General features: G+C 43.4%; 2 protein-coding genes and 1 non-coding gene across 21 annotated transcripts in view; 2 read left to right on the forward strand and 1 right to left on the reverse strand.

The window, feature by feature from the left end:
- The first annotated feature begins 1,368 nt into the window (after positions 1-1,368).
- LOC121587195 (H(+)/Cl(-) exchange transporter 4) lies at positions 1,369-10,226 on the forward strand. The gene is made up of 14 exons (XM_045220878.1): positions 1,369-1,531; positions 2,263-2,423; positions 2,634-2,733; positions 3,008-3,195; positions 3,430-3,552; positions 3,724-3,930; positions 4,052-4,132; positions 4,262-4,534; positions 4,866-5,138; positions 5,393-5,579; positions 5,718-5,919; positions 6,174-6,370; positions 7,090-7,309; positions 8,849-10,226. Exons 1-14 carry the CDS (start codon positions 1,519-1,521, stop codon positions 8,937-8,939), a joined length of 2,316 nt encoding a protein of 771 aa, XP_045076813.1. The 5' UTR covers positions 1,369-1,518; the 3' UTR covers positions 8,940-10,226.
- Positions 10,227-11,174: 948 nt separating this feature from the next.
- LOC121530687 (CLIP-associating protein 1-B-like) overlaps positions 11,175-17,704 on the forward strand; it is a 43,245-nt gene continuing 36,715 nt past the window's right edge. For all 19 annotated transcript variants that reach the window (XM_045220879.1, XM_045220886.1, XM_045220883.1 and 16 more), the window contains exons 1-8: positions 11,175-11,476; positions 12,233-12,819; positions 15,140-15,218; positions 15,324-15,427; positions 15,536-15,627; positions 15,734-15,809; positions 17,090-17,187; positions 17,361-17,431. In XM_045220879.1, the coding sequence (XP_045076814.1) occupies positions 12,625-12,819; positions 15,140-15,218; positions 15,324-15,427; positions 15,536-15,627; positions 15,734-15,809; positions 17,090-17,187; positions 17,361-17,431 (715 nt within the window). In that variant the 5' untranslated portion in view covers positions 11,175-11,476; positions 12,233-12,624. The remainder of the gene's footprint in view (positions 11,477-12,232; positions 12,820-15,139; positions 15,219-15,323; positions 15,428-15,535; positions 15,628-15,733; positions 15,810-17,089; positions 17,188-17,360; positions 17,432-17,704) is intronic.
- LOC121531000 lies at positions 14,654-14,783 on the reverse strand. Its single transcript, XR_005994087.1, has one exon. It is a non-coding gene; the product is annotated as a U4atac minor spliceosomal RNA (small nuclear RNA).

Below are 17,704 nucleotides of genomic sequence, written 5' to 3' on the forward strand. Positions count from 1 at the left end.
TTAGTGAGAACATACATTTTTTCATGCTGGCCCCCCGTGGGAATCGAACCCACAACCCTGCCGTTGCAAGCGCCATGCTCTACCAACTGAGCTACACGGGACTATGTTGTGTGACAAAACTGCACATTTTAGAGTGGCCTTTTATTGTCCCCAGCACAAGGTGCACCTGTGTAATGATCATGCTGTTTAATCAGCTTCTTGGTATGCCACACCTGTCAGCTGGATGGATTATCTTGGCAAAGGAGAAATGCTCACTAACAGGGATGTAAACAAATTTGTGCACACAATTTGAGAGAAAAAAGGGAAATTATTATTTTATTTCAGCTCATGAAACATGAGTCCATCACTTTACATGTTGCATTTATATTTTTGTTCAGTGTAATTTACAAACATACTGCACCTCCTGCCCAGCACCGGCAGCTAAAATCAAAACCACTTACTGGGGAGAATAGGGGGGGTACTCTTTTCCTGGTCCAGTCAGTGTGCCCTCTCAGCAAAATACAGCTGACAGACCTTTTCATAAATAATGATGATAAAACATGTGCTTAAAAATGAAGTTGAGTAATTCATTGAACATTTAAAAAAATTAAAAAACAGGACGATCTGAGGGGGCATTATGCCACTGAACACACACACACACACACAGACAGACAGACAGACAGACAGACAGAGGATGAAAATGCTTTTTAAGTTTATGGAATGACTTCTTCCTCTCACCACTAGCTTTGTCTCTTTAGAAACTGTGGGGCCCCATGGAGGGTTGCCAGATTAAATAAGAATACAACTGACTGTGTGTACCTTTAAAAATAAGGCTGATGGAAATGGGAGAAGACATCACTTTGGTTGCTATATCAACTAAAAAGACCAAACAAGCTATGCTGCTACTAGGGCATTTACATGTCATCTATAGATTTAGGAGAGATTTAGGAGACTCTGAACTGATCAAATACATTCAATAGCCTGTTTATTAACTGCTATTTTAAAGAAATCAAGTGATTGTTTTACTATACAGAGGTATTCAAAGTGGTGCATTTATTTGATTTGGAACAATATCCGGTGATACATTCCTTTTTCCTGTATCAAATCTCTGACATACAGAGCTTGTGACCCAAGTAGGCGGCTGAATATGCAGGCCATGTCAAGAAGAGAAGAACAAACATTTTCAACACACAATAGCACACAAATAACCCTCTATAGAGGCAGTTTAGTGGTCTGGTGGTCTCTCTGTGAGTGAACAGTAGCCTACACACTGAGATGAATAAACGGATACACATTTTAGATTTTTCTTTCAGCCACAAGGTGCTGCCATTTCCCTACTCACAAGTCCACCTTCATGCGTTGACAGGTTGAGCAAATGCATTGTGGGAAGCAGAAGCCTATGACGTCCACTTCTCTCTATTTTCTAAACAGGTTTGGCTGGTGACAACCTATCACCGTATCAAAATGCATTCAATATTGGTGATTATATAGCTAAGAGATATAGATGTCTTTATTTTGAGAAGTCGGATCGTGTGAACAATGGACGGAGACGGTAAGCGTGAATTTCATTGCATGTCTAATAATGCCATATTGATTAAAGGGAGACGCAATGATATCTGGCCAAATCTTAGCTAGCAGCAACGTTAGCGGTCTTATTACATCCATATCTACTTGCTTTAGCTAGGTATATCTAAAAGCTACATGAAGGCCTCTGTCACTGTCACTGATCAATGATTTGTAATTCAGTATTCAAGCATGGCCCGCAAGTTCCGCATGTAGCTAGCTTACTCTTGTATTCTTGACTGCTCAGTAACGTTACTGTTTTCACTGCCTCTGCATGACGTAGCTACCCTATGAGAAAAAAATGACAGAATTATAGCGACCATGTATCCAAGTAAGCTACTAATGTAGTTATGTGCAGTAAAATGCAAATAATACATGTGAAATATATGATGATCAATAACAAGAACATGAAAATAGGGCCACTGTCTGCTCTGGACAAATGTCCAAACTGAAGCTAAAATTAATCTGGACATAGTATCACAAGGTCTGTCTGGTGACCCGAATCCCAAGAATTACAATTTCATACATTTCATGGGCATTATTGGCAGCATAGTGCTTCATACAGTGTTGAGGATCGGAGAACTGACTTGGCTGGGTTCGCGGTCTCTTCAACCTCTGTGTGTGTGTGTGTGTGTGTCTTTTGGAGGTGTTGGGATAAAGCAGAAGTGTGTGAAGGCCTGCATTAGACAATAAGAAATCTTCTTTCGTCTCTCTGACCAGGGGCCAGCAGTACTGGGGCCACTCCCTCAGAGGAGATGAATGGTACTGGGAACCTGATGGACTTCCTGGATGAGCCCTTCCCTGACGTGGGCACCTATGAAGACTTCCACACCATTGACTGGCTCCGGGAAAAGTCACGCGACACAGACCGCCATAGGAAGGTGAGGGGCACACACACACACACACACAGCTCTACACTCTAAGCATTTTCTTCTTCTTCATCCCCAGAGGATATAATTCTTCTTCTTCTTCTTCATCCTCTTCATCGTCATAATCGTCATCATCATAGAAAAACTATTGATGTCCACCTCATTAATTTAACCTGATGATCCATTGAACCTCCATTGATGGTTAATTGATGGTTGTTCTAGATCACCACCAAGAGTAAGGAGTCTTACTGGGAGCTGATTAAGAGTCTTCTGGATGCCTGGTCAGGATGGGTGGTGATGCTGCTCATAGGAATGCTCACAGGTAGGAACCACAGAGACAGAGGCATCCTGCAAAGCTCTTACATCTTTGGTACTACACTAGTCTCTTGTGATATGGCACACATGAGATTTGCTTCTGGGTGCCGAGATTCATATTGCACAAACATGAACACATGACATGGCTCTCTAACAACCAATCAAAAGTCACACAGCCAGAGTTGTGAAATACCACGTCTGGTCTGGATCCTTTTGATAGGCATGCCCGTTCCCTTTCTTAGAGTGATCTGTGGTCTCATGCTGTGTGGCCTCCCATGTAGGTACGCTGGCTGGAGTGATAGACCTGGCTGTGGACTGGATGACAGATCTAAAAGAAGGGGTGTGTCTGTCTGCGTTCTACTACAGCCATGAGCAGTGCTGCTGGACCTCCAACGAGACCACCTTTGACGACAGAGACAAGTGTCCGCAGTGGCAGAAGTGGGCCGAGCTGATGACTGGTCACTCCGAGGTCAGCAGATCAATGACCGTTAACCAGATATCCTCTATAAAGCCACAATACTGAGTTTGTGTTTTAGCCCGACGAACGACAGACGTCACTTGGCTAGATTAAGGGATGTGGCTTGGGGAAATGTAACTACTCTCAGTTTCTGAGGTTTAACTTGGTGTTTGTTGTGATAGAGAGTGGGATGATTGTGTATCAGGTCATTAAACCCATATATTCCACCTGTTCTTGTTTCTCCAGGGTGCCGGGGCATATGTGTTGAATTACTTCCTGTATGTATTGTGGGCGCTGTTATTCTCTTTCCTGGCTGTGTCTCTAGTAAGAGTCTTTGCCCCCTACGCCTGTGGGTCAGGTATTCCTGAGGTGAGTGTTTGAAATGTTGGCGTTCAATAATAGAAAATAACCATACTATAGTATTTTAAATACTAGATTTTGATTGGCTGAAGAGCATTCTAAGAGTGTTTATTCATTTCAGATAACTGCACAGTTGCAAAGGTTATACCAAAGGGGGATGCTGTGTGTCGTCTTGTGTAGATCAAGACCATCCTGAGTGGGTTCATCATCCGGGGGTACCTGGGGAAGTGGACCCTGCTGATCAAGACGGTGACCCTGGTCCTGGCTGTGTCCTCCGGGCTCAGCCTGGGGAAGGAGGGACCCCTGGTCCACGTGGCCTGCTGCTGTGGTAACCTCTTCTGCTCCCTGTTCTCCAAGTACAGCAAGAACGAGGGCAAGCGCAGAGAGGTACAGTGGTAGCCCATTACGCTCCCATTTCTGGGGAAATAATACAATTTGGAGAAATTAAACAATTTATCCAAGTATATTTTGTGTAGTCTGTATGTAACTCGGTTTGTCTGTTGTGCAGGTGTTATCGGCTGCTGCTGCCGCTGGGGTGTCAGTGGCCTTTGGAGCTCCGATTGGAGGAGTTCTCTTCAGCCTGGAGGAGGTGTTGTATACTTAAGTCCATTAGAAATCACCTGCTGTGTCCAATCAAATTCCATCTCACTCCCAGATACGTTGCTGTTATTTTGGATCCATTTCCTTGTAAATACTAAAGTATCTCTGTCCTGTTCAGGTGAGTTACTACTTCCCTCTGAAGACGCTGTGGCGCTCCTTCTTCGCTGCGTTGGTGGCAGCCTTCACCCTGCGCGCCATCAACCCGTTCGGCAACAGCAGACTGGTCCTGTTCTACGTGGAGTACCACACCCCCTGGTACATGGCTGAGCTGGTCCCGTTCATCCTGCTGGGGGTGTTCGGGGGCCTCTGGGGAACCCTCTTCATCCGGGGGAACATCGCCTGGTGTAGGAGGAGGAAGACCACTCTGCTGGGGAAGTACCCCGTCCTAGAGGTAACTAACTGTGGCACCCTATTCCCAATATAGTGCACTACTTTTGACCAGGACCCATAGGGTAGTTCTTGCATTGATTTACTTGCTTACTCAGCACTGATTTAGTAAATAGTAGCTATTTATAAGAATGTTTTAGTGCAATGATTGTGATTTGGCCTATCTTAGTTGAATGCACTGATTGTATCTAAGTTGCTCTGGATAAGAGCATCTGCTAAATGACTCAAATGTAATGCCAGTTTCTGCTTTTTGGGGTCTTTGCCAGTTTACTGTAAAGCACTTTGTGAGAACTGCTGATGTAAAAAGGCTTTATTAATACATTTGATTGATTAAGGTGATCGTGATAACGGGTATTACCGCGGTCCTGGCGTTCCCTAACCCGTACACGCGGCGCAGCACCAGCGAGCTCATCTCAGAGCTGTTCAACGACTGCGGTGCGCTGGAGTCCTCTCAGCTGTGTGACTACGTTAATAACCCCAACATGAGCCGTCCGGTGGACGACATCCCAGACCGCCCTGCTGGACCCGGGGTCTACACCGCTCTGTGGCAGCTGGCCCTGGCTCTTATCTTTAAGATAGTTATTACCATCTTCACCTTCGGCATGAAGGTCAGTATGCTGTGCGGCATGGCTAGATAGGGTTATGTTAACTGACGTAAGCAGTTATGAAATGCTACTGAACTGCTTATGTGTGGGTTATGAAATATGAAAGTGTTAGGTCCTTTATGTAGCTCCCTTCAAATAAAGTGTTACCAAGTTTGGATCCCAGATATTGTGAGTAGGATAACCGTGCTCATGGTTGATTTGTTGTGTTCAGATCACCTCTCCGCCATGTTGTTCTATGTCCTCTGTGTTGTCTCCAGATCCCGTCTGGGCTGTTCATTCCCAGTATGGCTGTGGGGGCCATCGCTGGGCGAATCGTGGGCATCGCTGTGGAGCAGATGGCCTACCACCACCACGACTGGATCATCTTTAAGAACTGGTGTCGTCCCGGAGCCGACTGTGTTACCCCAGGGCTCTACGCCATGGTGGGCGCTGCCGCATGTCTGGGTGAGTCCCTATTCATTAGGGTTGTGTTCATTAGGCACCAAACGGAAGAAAACAGACTGAAACAGGGCGGGATTACTTCACACTTTATAAAATAAACACTCAGGTCATTAGGTTGACACCTTTGTGTTGTTGTTATAGGAGGTGTGACCAGGATGACCGTGTCCCTGGTGGTCATTATGTTTGAGCTGACCGGTGGTCTGGAGTACATCGTACCCCTCATGGCCGCAGCCGTCACCAGTAAGTGGGTAGCGGATGCCTTTGGGAAGGAGGGTATCTACGAGTCCCACATCCAACTCAATGGCTACCCCTACCTGGACGTCAGGGACGAGTTCACGCACAGGTATTACGGCATACATATTAGGAACTTTGTCGTTCCTCCTTCTCAGGGGAGGAACCTCGCCCCTAGTCAAGTCTCAACCCTGCAGTAGTCAAGAGTCATCCCTTGACTACTGGTTTTACCAGACACAAATTAAGCATAGTCCTGAACTAAAAATATATTTTTATACTTTGAGCATGTTTTTGCTTCCAGGAGTGGGATTAATCTGTGTCTGAGAAACAGACCCTAAGAGCTCCTAATATGTGATCCGTACACAGGACCCTGGCCACAGATGTGATGCGTCCCAGGCGCAGTGAGCCACCCCTGGCCGTGTTGACCCAGGACAGCACCACAGTGGAGGATGTGGAGACGCTCATCAAGGACACCGACTACAACGGCTTCCCCGTGGTCGTGTCCCGAGAGTCGGAGCGCCTCATCGGCTTCGTCCAGCGCAGGGACCTCACTGTGGCCATCAGTAAGACATTAACCCTGGATCTCGCACACACAAACACACTCACACACACATTTTAAATACTTTATTCAAATCCAGAAATCACATTACAATCAAGAAGGATTCAAACATTTCGAAGGTCTTGGATGCATGGACATTTAAGGATACAAAAAGCACCTTCTCCATACAGCTAGGATGCCCATAACACCTGCAAGAGAACAGTACCTTGCTAATTGCTTTACTCAAGTCTTAGGTCGGCCTGCAATCTGAAGGCCACGTACTGTAAGCCTATGTAACGTGGCCAAGGCTGCCAAATATCAGTGCTACCGACTTACAGTCATATCCAAGGCTGTGCAAGCGTGATATAAGGGGCTGGTATTTAAGAAGCTTTTCAGCAAAAGCCCACTCCATCAAACTTTCAAATGAGCAGCCCACTTCCAAAATGACCACCTCTCTCTGGCCTCCCTCTACAACAACAATATCTGTTGTGCTTAAAGGCCTGCTTCCATTGAACAAAATAGTGGGACTGTTACAGTAGGTTGTTTTCACTGTGAAATGACAGGCTAAACACCAAACATAATAGTTTGGAGAACATGAATAGGAAGTTGGGATCATAGCTATTGTAAGTCACATAGAAAGACATCAGCATGTGTCGAAGAACACTGTATTTAATGTGTCAGTTCATTGAGCATTATCCTGTGGTGTCTGAGGAGTCACAGCTGATATTTCTCCCTCCCTCTCAGAGACTGCCCGTCAGAAGCAGGACGGGGTGGTGAGCAGCTCTGTGGTCTACTTCACGGAGGACACCCCCCAGGTGGCCGAGGCCTGCGACCCCCAGCCCCTGAAGCTGCGGCGCATCCTCAACCTCAGCCCCTTCACCGTCACAGACCACACCCCCATGGAGACTGTGGTGGACATCTTCAGAAAGCTGGGGCTCCGACAGTGTCTGGTCACCAGGAGCGGGTAAGGCTGAGAGAGGGGTGTGTGTGAGGGATGAGTGTGTGCGGGTGAGGGTTATGGGGGTCTAGTGATCCGAGCTGCGGCTCCGACAGTGTCTGGTCACCAGAAGCGAGTGAGTCTGTCATCAACCAATCAACCAACCTAACATAGTCTTCATCCACCAGAGTTTCTGCTAGTTTAGAATGTTTCACATTTTAGTCATCGAGCAGTTGCCCATGAGCGACATACAGTCCAGGGCCCGGTTTCCCATAGCGATGGAATTTAGGCTTACGACTGTTTTAACGATGCATCTTTTCTACAACGGCGGAAGATGTAACGTGCGTTTCCCAAAATACCACGCAGATAGAGCGGTCGCTAAGTACTCCCGAGTGGCGCAGTGGTCTAAGGCACTGCAGCGCAGTGCTAGCTGTGCCACTAGAGATCCTGGTTCGAATCCAGGCTCTGTCGTAGCCGGCGCGACCGGGAGACCCATGGGGCGGCGCGCAATTGGCCCAGCGTCGTCCAGGGTAGGGGAGGGAATGTCCGGCAGGGATGTAGCTCAGTTGATAGAGCATGGTGTTTGTAACGCCAGGGTTGTGGGTTCGATTCCCACAGGGGGTAGGAAAAAATGTATGCATTCACTAACTGTAAGTCGCTCTGGATAAGAGCGTCTGCTAAATGACTAAAATGTAAATGTAAATGTAAGTGCGTTGTTGAGGCATGTGTTGAGACTAATAGGATCGAAAGAAAGGCAGCGCTGCTCTCGGATCAGCGTTCTCCCTTTCAAACCTTACCTTAACATTAGAATGATTCCACAATACTGACGACGGGTCAGCTCCAATGAGATATTATCACCTATGGCTACAAATATTGAAGCGCCTTATTCTAATGCTTACCCTATAATAATGCACTAAATCAAGATTTGGCACATCATTGCGCACATGTAGGCTATACATCATGAAATATATTGAGTCAAAAATTACAGACAGTAGCGTAGCCTACAAGCTAAATAAAACTCAATTGAATTAACTTGAAATGAATTCCTTATAGTCTATACTGTATGTATCTTTTAATACAGTCATCTTGGTTTTCATTTGAAGCATCTTTATATCCTTCGCTTGTTTGTAACAATTGCAAAGACATTGGCAACTTTGTATTTGTAGTCACATTCGAGCTGATGTTGTCTGCGGTCACAGAAAGACAGATAAACAAGTTGATTTTGTGTTAGCTGAGATCTTCTGTGTATAAAGGGCAAAAAAGTATCTAACGACGCACTTAGTGGTCTGAGGCAGTAGTTAAATAACAAGCGTTTAAGGGCAACTGTAGTGACGAGGGTTTTGGGAAACAGCTCGGAGATTTAACTATGCTCCTACAAAGGTTCTAACGATGAACTTAGCCTTAAGATGCATTTGGGAAAACGGGCCCAGTATTCTAAAATGGGCTCATTTTACTTTGGTGTTAGATTTATGAAGACCATAGACTCTGTTGAATCATTCCGAGGTTTATTGGATGGTGGAATGATTTGTCCCCCCCCCCCCCTCCTCTCTCTCTCTCTCTCTCTAGGCGTCTGTTGGGCATCATCACTAAGAAGGATGTCCTCCGTCACATGGCCCAGATGATGAACCAGGACCCAGAATCCATAATGTTTAACTAGCGGCCCAAGAAGAAGAAGATGCTTTGTTATCCCCAGGACCTCTCTGCCCCTCCCCTCCCTCAGACTGTAAATAGTGAAACGCTACTGTAACCTGTAATGAAGATGAGTCACTCTCAAATACTAACAGGCCCCCAGTGTTTAGAATGGAGGGATGGAGAAAGTGGGGTGAAGAAAGAGGGGGATCAGGACTAAGATGGAGAAATGAAGGAAGAGGGGTGTGTGGACCAGAATGGAAGGATGAATAAAGAGGGGTGTAAGGACAAGGAAGGAGAGATAAGGAAGGAAGATGGTGTCTGGTCAAGAATGAATGAAGGAAGGAAGATGAATGAACAGGGTGTGAGGACCAGGATGGAGAGGGGAAGGAAGAGGTGTCAATCATGGCAAGGAGGGAAGCACCTTATGTCTGGGATGATGACAGTTGTTGTTTTAGTTTGATGTGCTGCTGACACCATATTTATGTTTTTAGTGAAGCTTCAACGCCTACTGTAACTGACTTGAGTCTAAGTTGTCAATGTTAAGTTGGTGGCCCTTAGAACCCATTGTTCCGAGGGTATATTTCACATGTTAACGTTACTTTAACATTTGCGTCTTCTCAAATGTTTCTCAATATTGAACTGTAATAACATAGTTTTAACACTGGTACTGTATGTATTTACTAGAAGACAGCATATCATGTCAGTTGATTTAGTTTATCCAGGGTATGTGTATATATGTATATTTTTTTTGCAATGAAGAATGCACTTTGGATGAAAGAAAGCTGAACCAGAAAGCGCCACCAAGTCCATTGTTTTTCTTGTTACTTTATAATTTTCACTCCATGTTGTCCCTCACCAGTTTCATAGGTTTTGTTTTTATATGCCAAGGGAATGTATTGTTGAAAATAACGATATATTGAACCTGCCTCACTTTTGTTATTTTTGTTTTATTTTATACTTGTCAGTCCAGACGGGCCACAGTGGTTGTGTGGATTCAGCCACACTTGGTTCTCTTTCTTAGTCATTTCATACTGAAGGATAATTCCATATTTTTCTCAAATCCAAATCCATCCATCCATCCGTTGTTACTGTATTGCGAAACTATCGATTGTCATTATCTCGAGCAATTGAACACTACTGTAGCTGTTTATATTTATTGTTCAACATTACTGTAACTTGGAACTGGTACAGAAAACAGTTATTTGCACATTTGTTGGTGTTTGTAAATGATGTCTAAGTGATGCACAATATATACTATTTGCAATGTATGCAGTTCTGACATTAAAGAAAAGGGACATTGTGTCAACAAGAATGAGATTGTATTTATGTAATTGAGGCATATGATACTCATCACGTTAGTAATATCTTTGTCATATTTGTGATGTTGAAACACAAGGAATCATGTGGAAAATGAATAATTTTAAGGGTGGTTCATTAAACATATTGAGCGTCGCTATAATATTATGTAGAGGTTCTACTGACAAACTGTTTACGGTCACATTATTTTAAAAAGGAGGACCAAGTTCTAAGATCAGGTCATCCCATAATAGCCAGTGTTTAACACCTGAGCTGTTTTAAAGTTCAAAGGGCGATGGAACCAGCCTCCTTGAGCTTTTTGGTCAAGATACTGCTACAGTTCTCTGAATGGACTTGAATTTAAACACAGCTGGTTGTGGTTGTAGAGGGGGATGGAGACGATAGTGGGTAGCTCCCCAACAGGTGGAGGGTTGTACTTCTCCGCCCTCATCAGTCAACATATAAGATACTGTCTCTGTCCTTTGGCCAGGTGAAAACTAGAGTTATCTGGAGCCAATCACAAACATGGTAGGTACTGAGACAAGTGGGAGAGACACTCCATTAGAAGGACATTGATCTGTACTAAAATTTAAAAATAAGATAGTTATTTAATTTGTTTCTTTGTCGAGTGTTTAGTGCAACAAAATAACACCTGTAATTACTTAAGTCATTTCCAACATTTCTATAGTTATTTTTCATACAAACGGACACAATTCCCATACCTTTTTTACTTTTTGTAATCTTCGATCTAGGCTAGCTATTTCTACAAAGTGAAATAGTGTTATTCCACACATAGTGTTTTATTAACAAATGCTTTATTATAAAATAAGACAACTGTTTGAGATACAAAACAACACACTGTACAAACTCTTGTAATTGTCAGTGTTACTGTTTTCCAATCAAATATTTGAAAGTGAGAGTGAGCTTTCTGTAATAGACAGCAGAGGGCACTGTTGGCGTGCAAACAAGCAACACATGTATGACTTTCATTGGAAATTATTACTATAAACAATGTAACCAAATAGCTAATGTAGCTAGCAGATTTTTTTAATTTTTATAACTGTTGCTAGCTAAATGATATCACATATTGGATCGAGCTAGCGAGCAGGCTACATAACGGTCTGCTCTGAGTACTGTACTTGGCTCCACGCATACAGTACGTGTGGGTTCATCGCCTGCTACTACTGCTGGATGTCCAGTATCCTGGCTCTTGATTTTTTTCCGAACGAATCTGAGCTGAGACGAGCGTCTGGATGCAGATTACTGGTAATTGGCTAACTAGCTAGTTAATAATCCCTTGGTAAATTAGTGACGACAATTGCTTAATTGTAGTCTAAATGAATTGACCGCTGATATTTGTTGGCATGATTTAAATGTTTGCTGGTAGCTGCTAGAGACAGTTAGCCAACGGAAGCTAGCTGGCTAGCTAGCTGGAGGAGCCAGTGACGGTGAAACAGCTTGGCGTGCTAGCTAGTGGCTAACTAGTTAGCTTAATCTAGCTAGCTAGCGTTAGCTACGTTTGCTGTGTTGATTCAGCTTTGATTGATATCTACATTTAATCTAGTTAGCTAACAATTTAACTGTAATGTTTTAACTAGCTAGCTTGTTATTTGTCTGTATAGCAAATAATTCGTCCTATTTCAAGTTAGCTAGCTATCCATTTTGCTTAGCACAAAAGCTACCTAGCTAGCTACCTAATTTACTAAGCTAGCCAGCTAGCTTGGCTAAACACTAGCTAGCAACTTTCACAACGTGAAGTAACCAGCTAACTAGCTAGGTAACTAACGTTAGCTAAGCCAATTGTGTATTGATGCTTCAATAAAAATAGGGTTTTATTGCTGTGTAACGTTAGTGTGTATTTGTCAGTTCAGTAGTCCAGCTAAATACTATTGTTATTAACTAGCTACTCATTGTTACACTGACTGTAATTACACTGTTTTGCTTAGCCTGTGTTTGTGTTACACTAAGGCCTATTGTCTGGAGTACTTGTTATAATACTTCTGTATCCTCTTGTGATTTTAGGTCCATAGGAAAGCAAATAATTACTGAAGAATGAAGTACAATCATTTCAGCAATCCTCTTCTTCATCATCAGTCCACGTTGCTGTCCTCTTGTCCACGACTGATCATATTTGTAGTTTGATCTGGAACACAAGAGTGACCTAAAACCTCTGGACAGTTCCTGACTGGACTGCTGTTATCTCTGCATTCTCGCCTTCCCCGAGATTTCATCTCCACAGCATACCCTTGAAATAAAGGGTCAACTTTTTGGGATAAACATTACACACTTTATATAGGAAAGTGTGTAATATATCTGGAATATAGGCCTACCCTACACTTCTCTGTGAGCAGAATAGGCCTTTAAATTTTTCTTTGTCCCGTGTTATTGTGGCGTTATACCTTTGGTGAGACACTATGGAGTGGAATATGGAGTACTGTATGGAGCAGGTTATGCAGAAGGACCTGGGTCGGAGACTACAGGTGGGCCAGGACATCATAGACTCCATCCTGGACAAGGACAAGTTCCAGGACTTGGAGCAGGACCAGACCATGCTGGACAGAATGGTGGATGGTGTCGCTACCAACTGGGTCAACTCCAGCAATTTCAAGGTATGGGATACCATGGGATGGCACTGTCACAGGCAGCCAAAAAACGTGCTGCTATAACCATAAGGTGAAAGTGACTGGTGTAACACAAGTATAGGAAAGAGACTGTCATTCACTGTAACATAGTTCAGAAAGGGTGTGTGAGACTGTCACCTGGGGGGAGAATATAACCTACAGGCCCTGTGGCTTCAAACTTCACACAAGGGCTTGTTGTGCACAATATTAGGTTAGTTGCTTTATAAGCTTACTTCATGCATACTGCAGTGATGAACTGACTAGTGGGTTAGCTCCTGATGACTGTTGATGGTCTTCTTGACCCCCAAATCCCACCAGAGTAGATCTCACCTTGCCAGTCCTAGATAAGATGTGATGGTGATTCATCAGATGTAGCCTAAGCCTAGCTAGCCTACATGTCCAGCAAACCAAAACATTACATCACCCACCCATTCTTTCACTATTAGGTCTTCAGCCTCAGTACAGTCACAAACACAAGATGAAGGCTGAGCAGTAAGGAATTAATTCTTCACCAAGGGGATGGTTATCTGTTTGGTGGCCTGAATCCTTTGTGTTTGATCTGTATCCACTAGAGACGGTATCCCAAGGGACATTTAGCTAACTACACAATCACTGCACTGCTGAAAGGCCATAGGATAACATGATAGGATAACATGGGACCCTAATGTTATCAGCAGAGCAGACAATTCAGCCCCCTACCCAAGCTTTAGGCTATTAACCTAGCCTATAAAATTCCCCAGACTGTTTATAACAGCTATTCAAACTCCACAAATGTCCTTCCAGACTGTCAGTGGTCAGAGTCTCTAACGGCTTCTTCCATGTAAACATTGAGGTGGCGGAGCGGGACACTGTCAACAGTATCACAGCTTGTTTTTGTCGAGCTCTGATGTTGAGTAATCTATCGACTGAGCTCAAGCAAGGGGTTCGCTGCTTTGATTTGTCTGTGCTTTCAGGCTGGAGCTGACCTCTGAACTCTGTGTGTGATGAAGGGAGAAGCCATGTCAACTACTCTACTGCCACACACACACACGCGCACTCACACGCATAGAAAACAGCTTACCCCTCTCTCAGCGAATCAGAATGCTGCACCCTGTGCTGCTCTAGAAATGGTGTCCCCTCCAATCAGAGTGATTACTCCGAGAGAGCAGTACAGTAATGGGGACATGGACTCCCACGGCAATAGTGTTGAGCTTATTTTACCAACTATCATTAGGCTACCCCAGATAAGACCCAGTCTGTCTACCTGGGCTGGCCCCCACAAGTAGAGGGGAGGAGAACACCAGATATGAATGGCTAAGAATCAATGAATAGGCTAACCCCCTACGTGAAGAATGATCAGGATTTAGTTTATTTTCTCATTTTGCTAGCTTCTGTCATCGCTCTGCTAGTAAAGACCAGTTAGTTTTTAGCATTCAGCGCCGGAAATGCTGTGTTTTTGTTTCAGCATCAGATGGGAGTAGGTTGAAAGCTGTTGATAAAGAAGGAAAGGAAGGCAGGCCTAGTCAAACACTGCAGGACTTTCAGAGGGAGGGAGGGGGCACTGCAGCAGGCTCACAGCTCTACACAGCTGTTGACGGACAACCTGTTCTCAAATGGTGTGTGTTTGTGTTCTGTCACTTCTGAATAGTCTTCAGCACCTTGTTTTAAATGTTTTTAAATTAAAGCTATTTACTCAGACACATTTTTGATATGCAGCAATTATGAATTTGTATTTACAACCAACAATTATTTTGTACGTGCAATGTGAACTTCTCCACTAGGTGACATTAGGCAGCAGGAAACTGTTGAGAAATTGTTCTCTCTCTACAAATATAAACCCTGGGGTTCCAAAAATTGCACCATAGCCCGAGCAAGAAGCTCAGGTGATGCGAATGTGTTGATTATGGCGTTAGCAGGGATACTCTCACTACACGTTCATTGAGTGTCCCATGCCACCCCAAGACAAGGAAAGATACCTTCCTTAGTGCCAGCCAAACCCTTATCACATCTCAAAGTTGTTTTCCGACATGGTTAGTATTTTATTTTCTACAGTAGTCCTACAGCAGCATCAGTAGGTTGTTACAATATATATTATTTGTGTTTGAGGGCTTCCTTTTGCTTTTAACATTTTATAAAGGGAACAAAACCAAGATGTATCACATTACCCACAATCCTTTGCAACCTGAACTTGTATTTCAAAGGCTTATTTTTATGATGTTATGCATTCTTCTCTCTCAATGTCTCTAACATTTATGCTTTTGTTGAATAGCCTATGTTATATATAAAAAAATATATACTAAAATGTTTATCTTTTGATCTTTATTCTTAGGTGGCTTTGTTGGGAATGGACATACTGTCAGCTTTAGTAACAAGACTTCAGGAACGGTTTAGGACACAGATTGGAACTGGTAAGCTATCCCTGGCAATTGTATGCATTATAACAAATATTTTTGATTCATATTTTTTTTGTCACATAATTCATATCTTTGTCCTTGCCTTCTTCCTCCCATTAGTTTTGCCGAGTTTGATAGATCGACTAGGCGACTCAAAGGACCAAGTCAGAGACCAGGACCAAGCTCTTCTACTAAAGATCATGGATCAAGCTGCTAACCCACAGGTAATGTCAGCATGTACTGTAGACTCACCTACCTGTTAGTATCGGAAATAAACGTTTAAATATAAAAAACGGACAACAATACATTTGTTTTCTTTTATTTATTTGCAGTATGTATGGGATCGAATGTTAGGAGGATTCAAACACAAGAACAACAGGACCAGAGAGAGTGTCTGCATTTGCCTTATCGCCACGTTAAATGTGTAAGTTCATAATAGCCAGGAAGGGTTAAAACGTACTATTTCATCTGTTTTGTCATACACATTCTTTGTGCTTTTAAAAAAATAATGATTTTTTTCCCCCTTACAGATATGGAGCTCAAGGCTTGACCCTCAGCAAAATTGTCCCCCACATATGTAATCTTTTAGGAGACCCTACAAGCCAGGTATAGTTACATTATTTTTTGAAGCAAAAAATTGGTGCTTAGGCTATTAAACTATACTGAACAAAAATATAAATGCAACATGCAACAATTTCAAAAAATTGACTGAGTTACAGTTCATATGAGGAAATCAGTCATTTGAAATAAATTAATTAGTCACATGACTGGACAGGGGCGCATCCATGGGAGGGCATAGGGCCACCCACTTGGACGCCAGGCCCACCCACTGGGGAGCCAGGCCCAGCCAATCAGAATTAGTTTTTCCCCACAAAAGGGCTTTATTACAGACAGATACTCCTCAGTTTCATCAGCTGTCCGGGTGGCTGGTCTCAGACGATCCCGCTGGTGAAGAAGCCAGATGTGGAGGTCCTGGGCTGCAGTTGTGAGGCCGATTTGATGTACTGACAAATTCTCTAAAATGACGTTATGGTAGAGAAATTAACATTAAATTGGACATTCCTGCAGTCAGCATGCCAATTGCACGCTCCCTCAAAACTTGAGACATCTGTGGCATTGTATTGTGTGACAAAACTGCACATTTTAGAGTGGCCCTATTATTGTCCCCAGCACAAGGTGCACCTGTGTAATGATCATTCTGTTTAATCAGCTTCTTGAGATGCAACACATGTCAAGTGGATGGGTTATCTTGGCAAATAATACATTTTTACTAAGGGATGTAAGCAAATGTGTGCACACAATTTGAGAGCAATAGGCTTTTTGTGTGAATGGAACAATTCTGGGATATTTTATTTCAGCTCATGAAACATGGGACCAACACTTTACATGTTGCGTTTATATTTTTGTTCAGTATACATTGTAGTGTTAAACTTGATTTCAGCTGTCACTGAGGTTGACAACAGCATTATTGGTGTTTCAGAACTCTCTGGTGGTTGACCAACAGTGTTACAGATTCCATGTGAACTTATCAGACTTCAGTACTTTCCTGATATCTCTAGTCTGTTTATTCCTTGCAATTAGCTTGTTTTGTACACTTTCAAAAGGCTTTGCTCTCTTCTGTCATCACGCACTTCAACAGCACTTCTGCACTTCCTGTCGGGAACAGGAAGCTGTGTCCATGGACCTCTCTTCCTGTACTGATATAGTGCAAGCCATATTTGTCCGTTTCAAATAGCACAACTATATTGACTATTACAGTCAATAAGAGAGAATTTCTAGATTTTTTACATATAATTTTGTGTTCAATCCAGACAAACGATTATGTCGTTGGTTAGTGTGCAGACGGATGAGTGAAGCCGTGTCCTGTTTTATTTCCTGACACGCAGGTGCGAGATGGGGCCATGAACTGTCTTGTTGAGATCTACAGACACGTCGGGGAGAGGGTGCGGATGGACTTGGGGAAAAAGGGACTGCCACAGTCACGGTACCTTCACCCTCTGTTATATTTCTGATATCAAGGCTTTCTGTTGAAGTGCAATCACCATGACCCAGTTCTCTGGTATCTCCAGGGAGCCTGCCTGTCCGCTTTTAGGCTTGCGCCTTGTCATAATTGTATGAAAATGCCCTTAAAACAATATTCTGTCTTTCTCTTTCCAGGTTGAATGTCATTTTCAGTAAATTTGATGAAGTTCAAAGATCGGGGAACATGATTCTGTCCCCTGTCTCAGGTAAGCACAGTACTTCCTTTGCTCTCACTGTTGTACTTTCCAACTGTCCAACACCACATGGAAACATTCATCCCTTTCCATTGAGCGTTGTCATATTGATATGTTCTGGTGTAGTGCAAGCAGTGCACTGGGATTAGGACTATGCTTATGGAGTTGAGGGGGGTCTCATCCAAGCTGTGCCCATATCCATAAAGCATCTCAGAGTATGATTGCTGATCTAGGATCCGTTTTGGCTTTTAGATCATAATGCATGAAATTATACAGAGCTGCTAT

The sequence above is a fragment of the Coregonus clupeaformis genome, chromosome 6 (genome assembly GCF_020615455.1).
Source record: "Coregonus clupeaformis isolate EN_2021a chromosome 6, ASM2061545v1, whole genome shotgun sequence".
NCBI classification, from domain to species: domain Eukaryota; kingdom Metazoa; phylum Chordata; class Actinopteri; order Salmoniformes; family Salmonidae; genus Coregonus; species Coregonus clupeaformis.

Bases quoted from the DNA above. Each gene is read 5' to 3' on its own strand.
- LOC121587195 (XM_045220878.1), top strand. The intron at 2,734-3,007 runs GTAGGAACCACA...CCTCCCATGTAG, and splicing joins GCTCATAGGAATGCTCACAG to GTACGCTGGCTGGAGTGATA. The intron at 3,553-3,723 runs GTGAGTGTTTGA...CGTCTTGTGTAG, and splicing joins GTGGGTCAGGTATTCCTGAG to ATCAAGACCATCCTGAGTGG.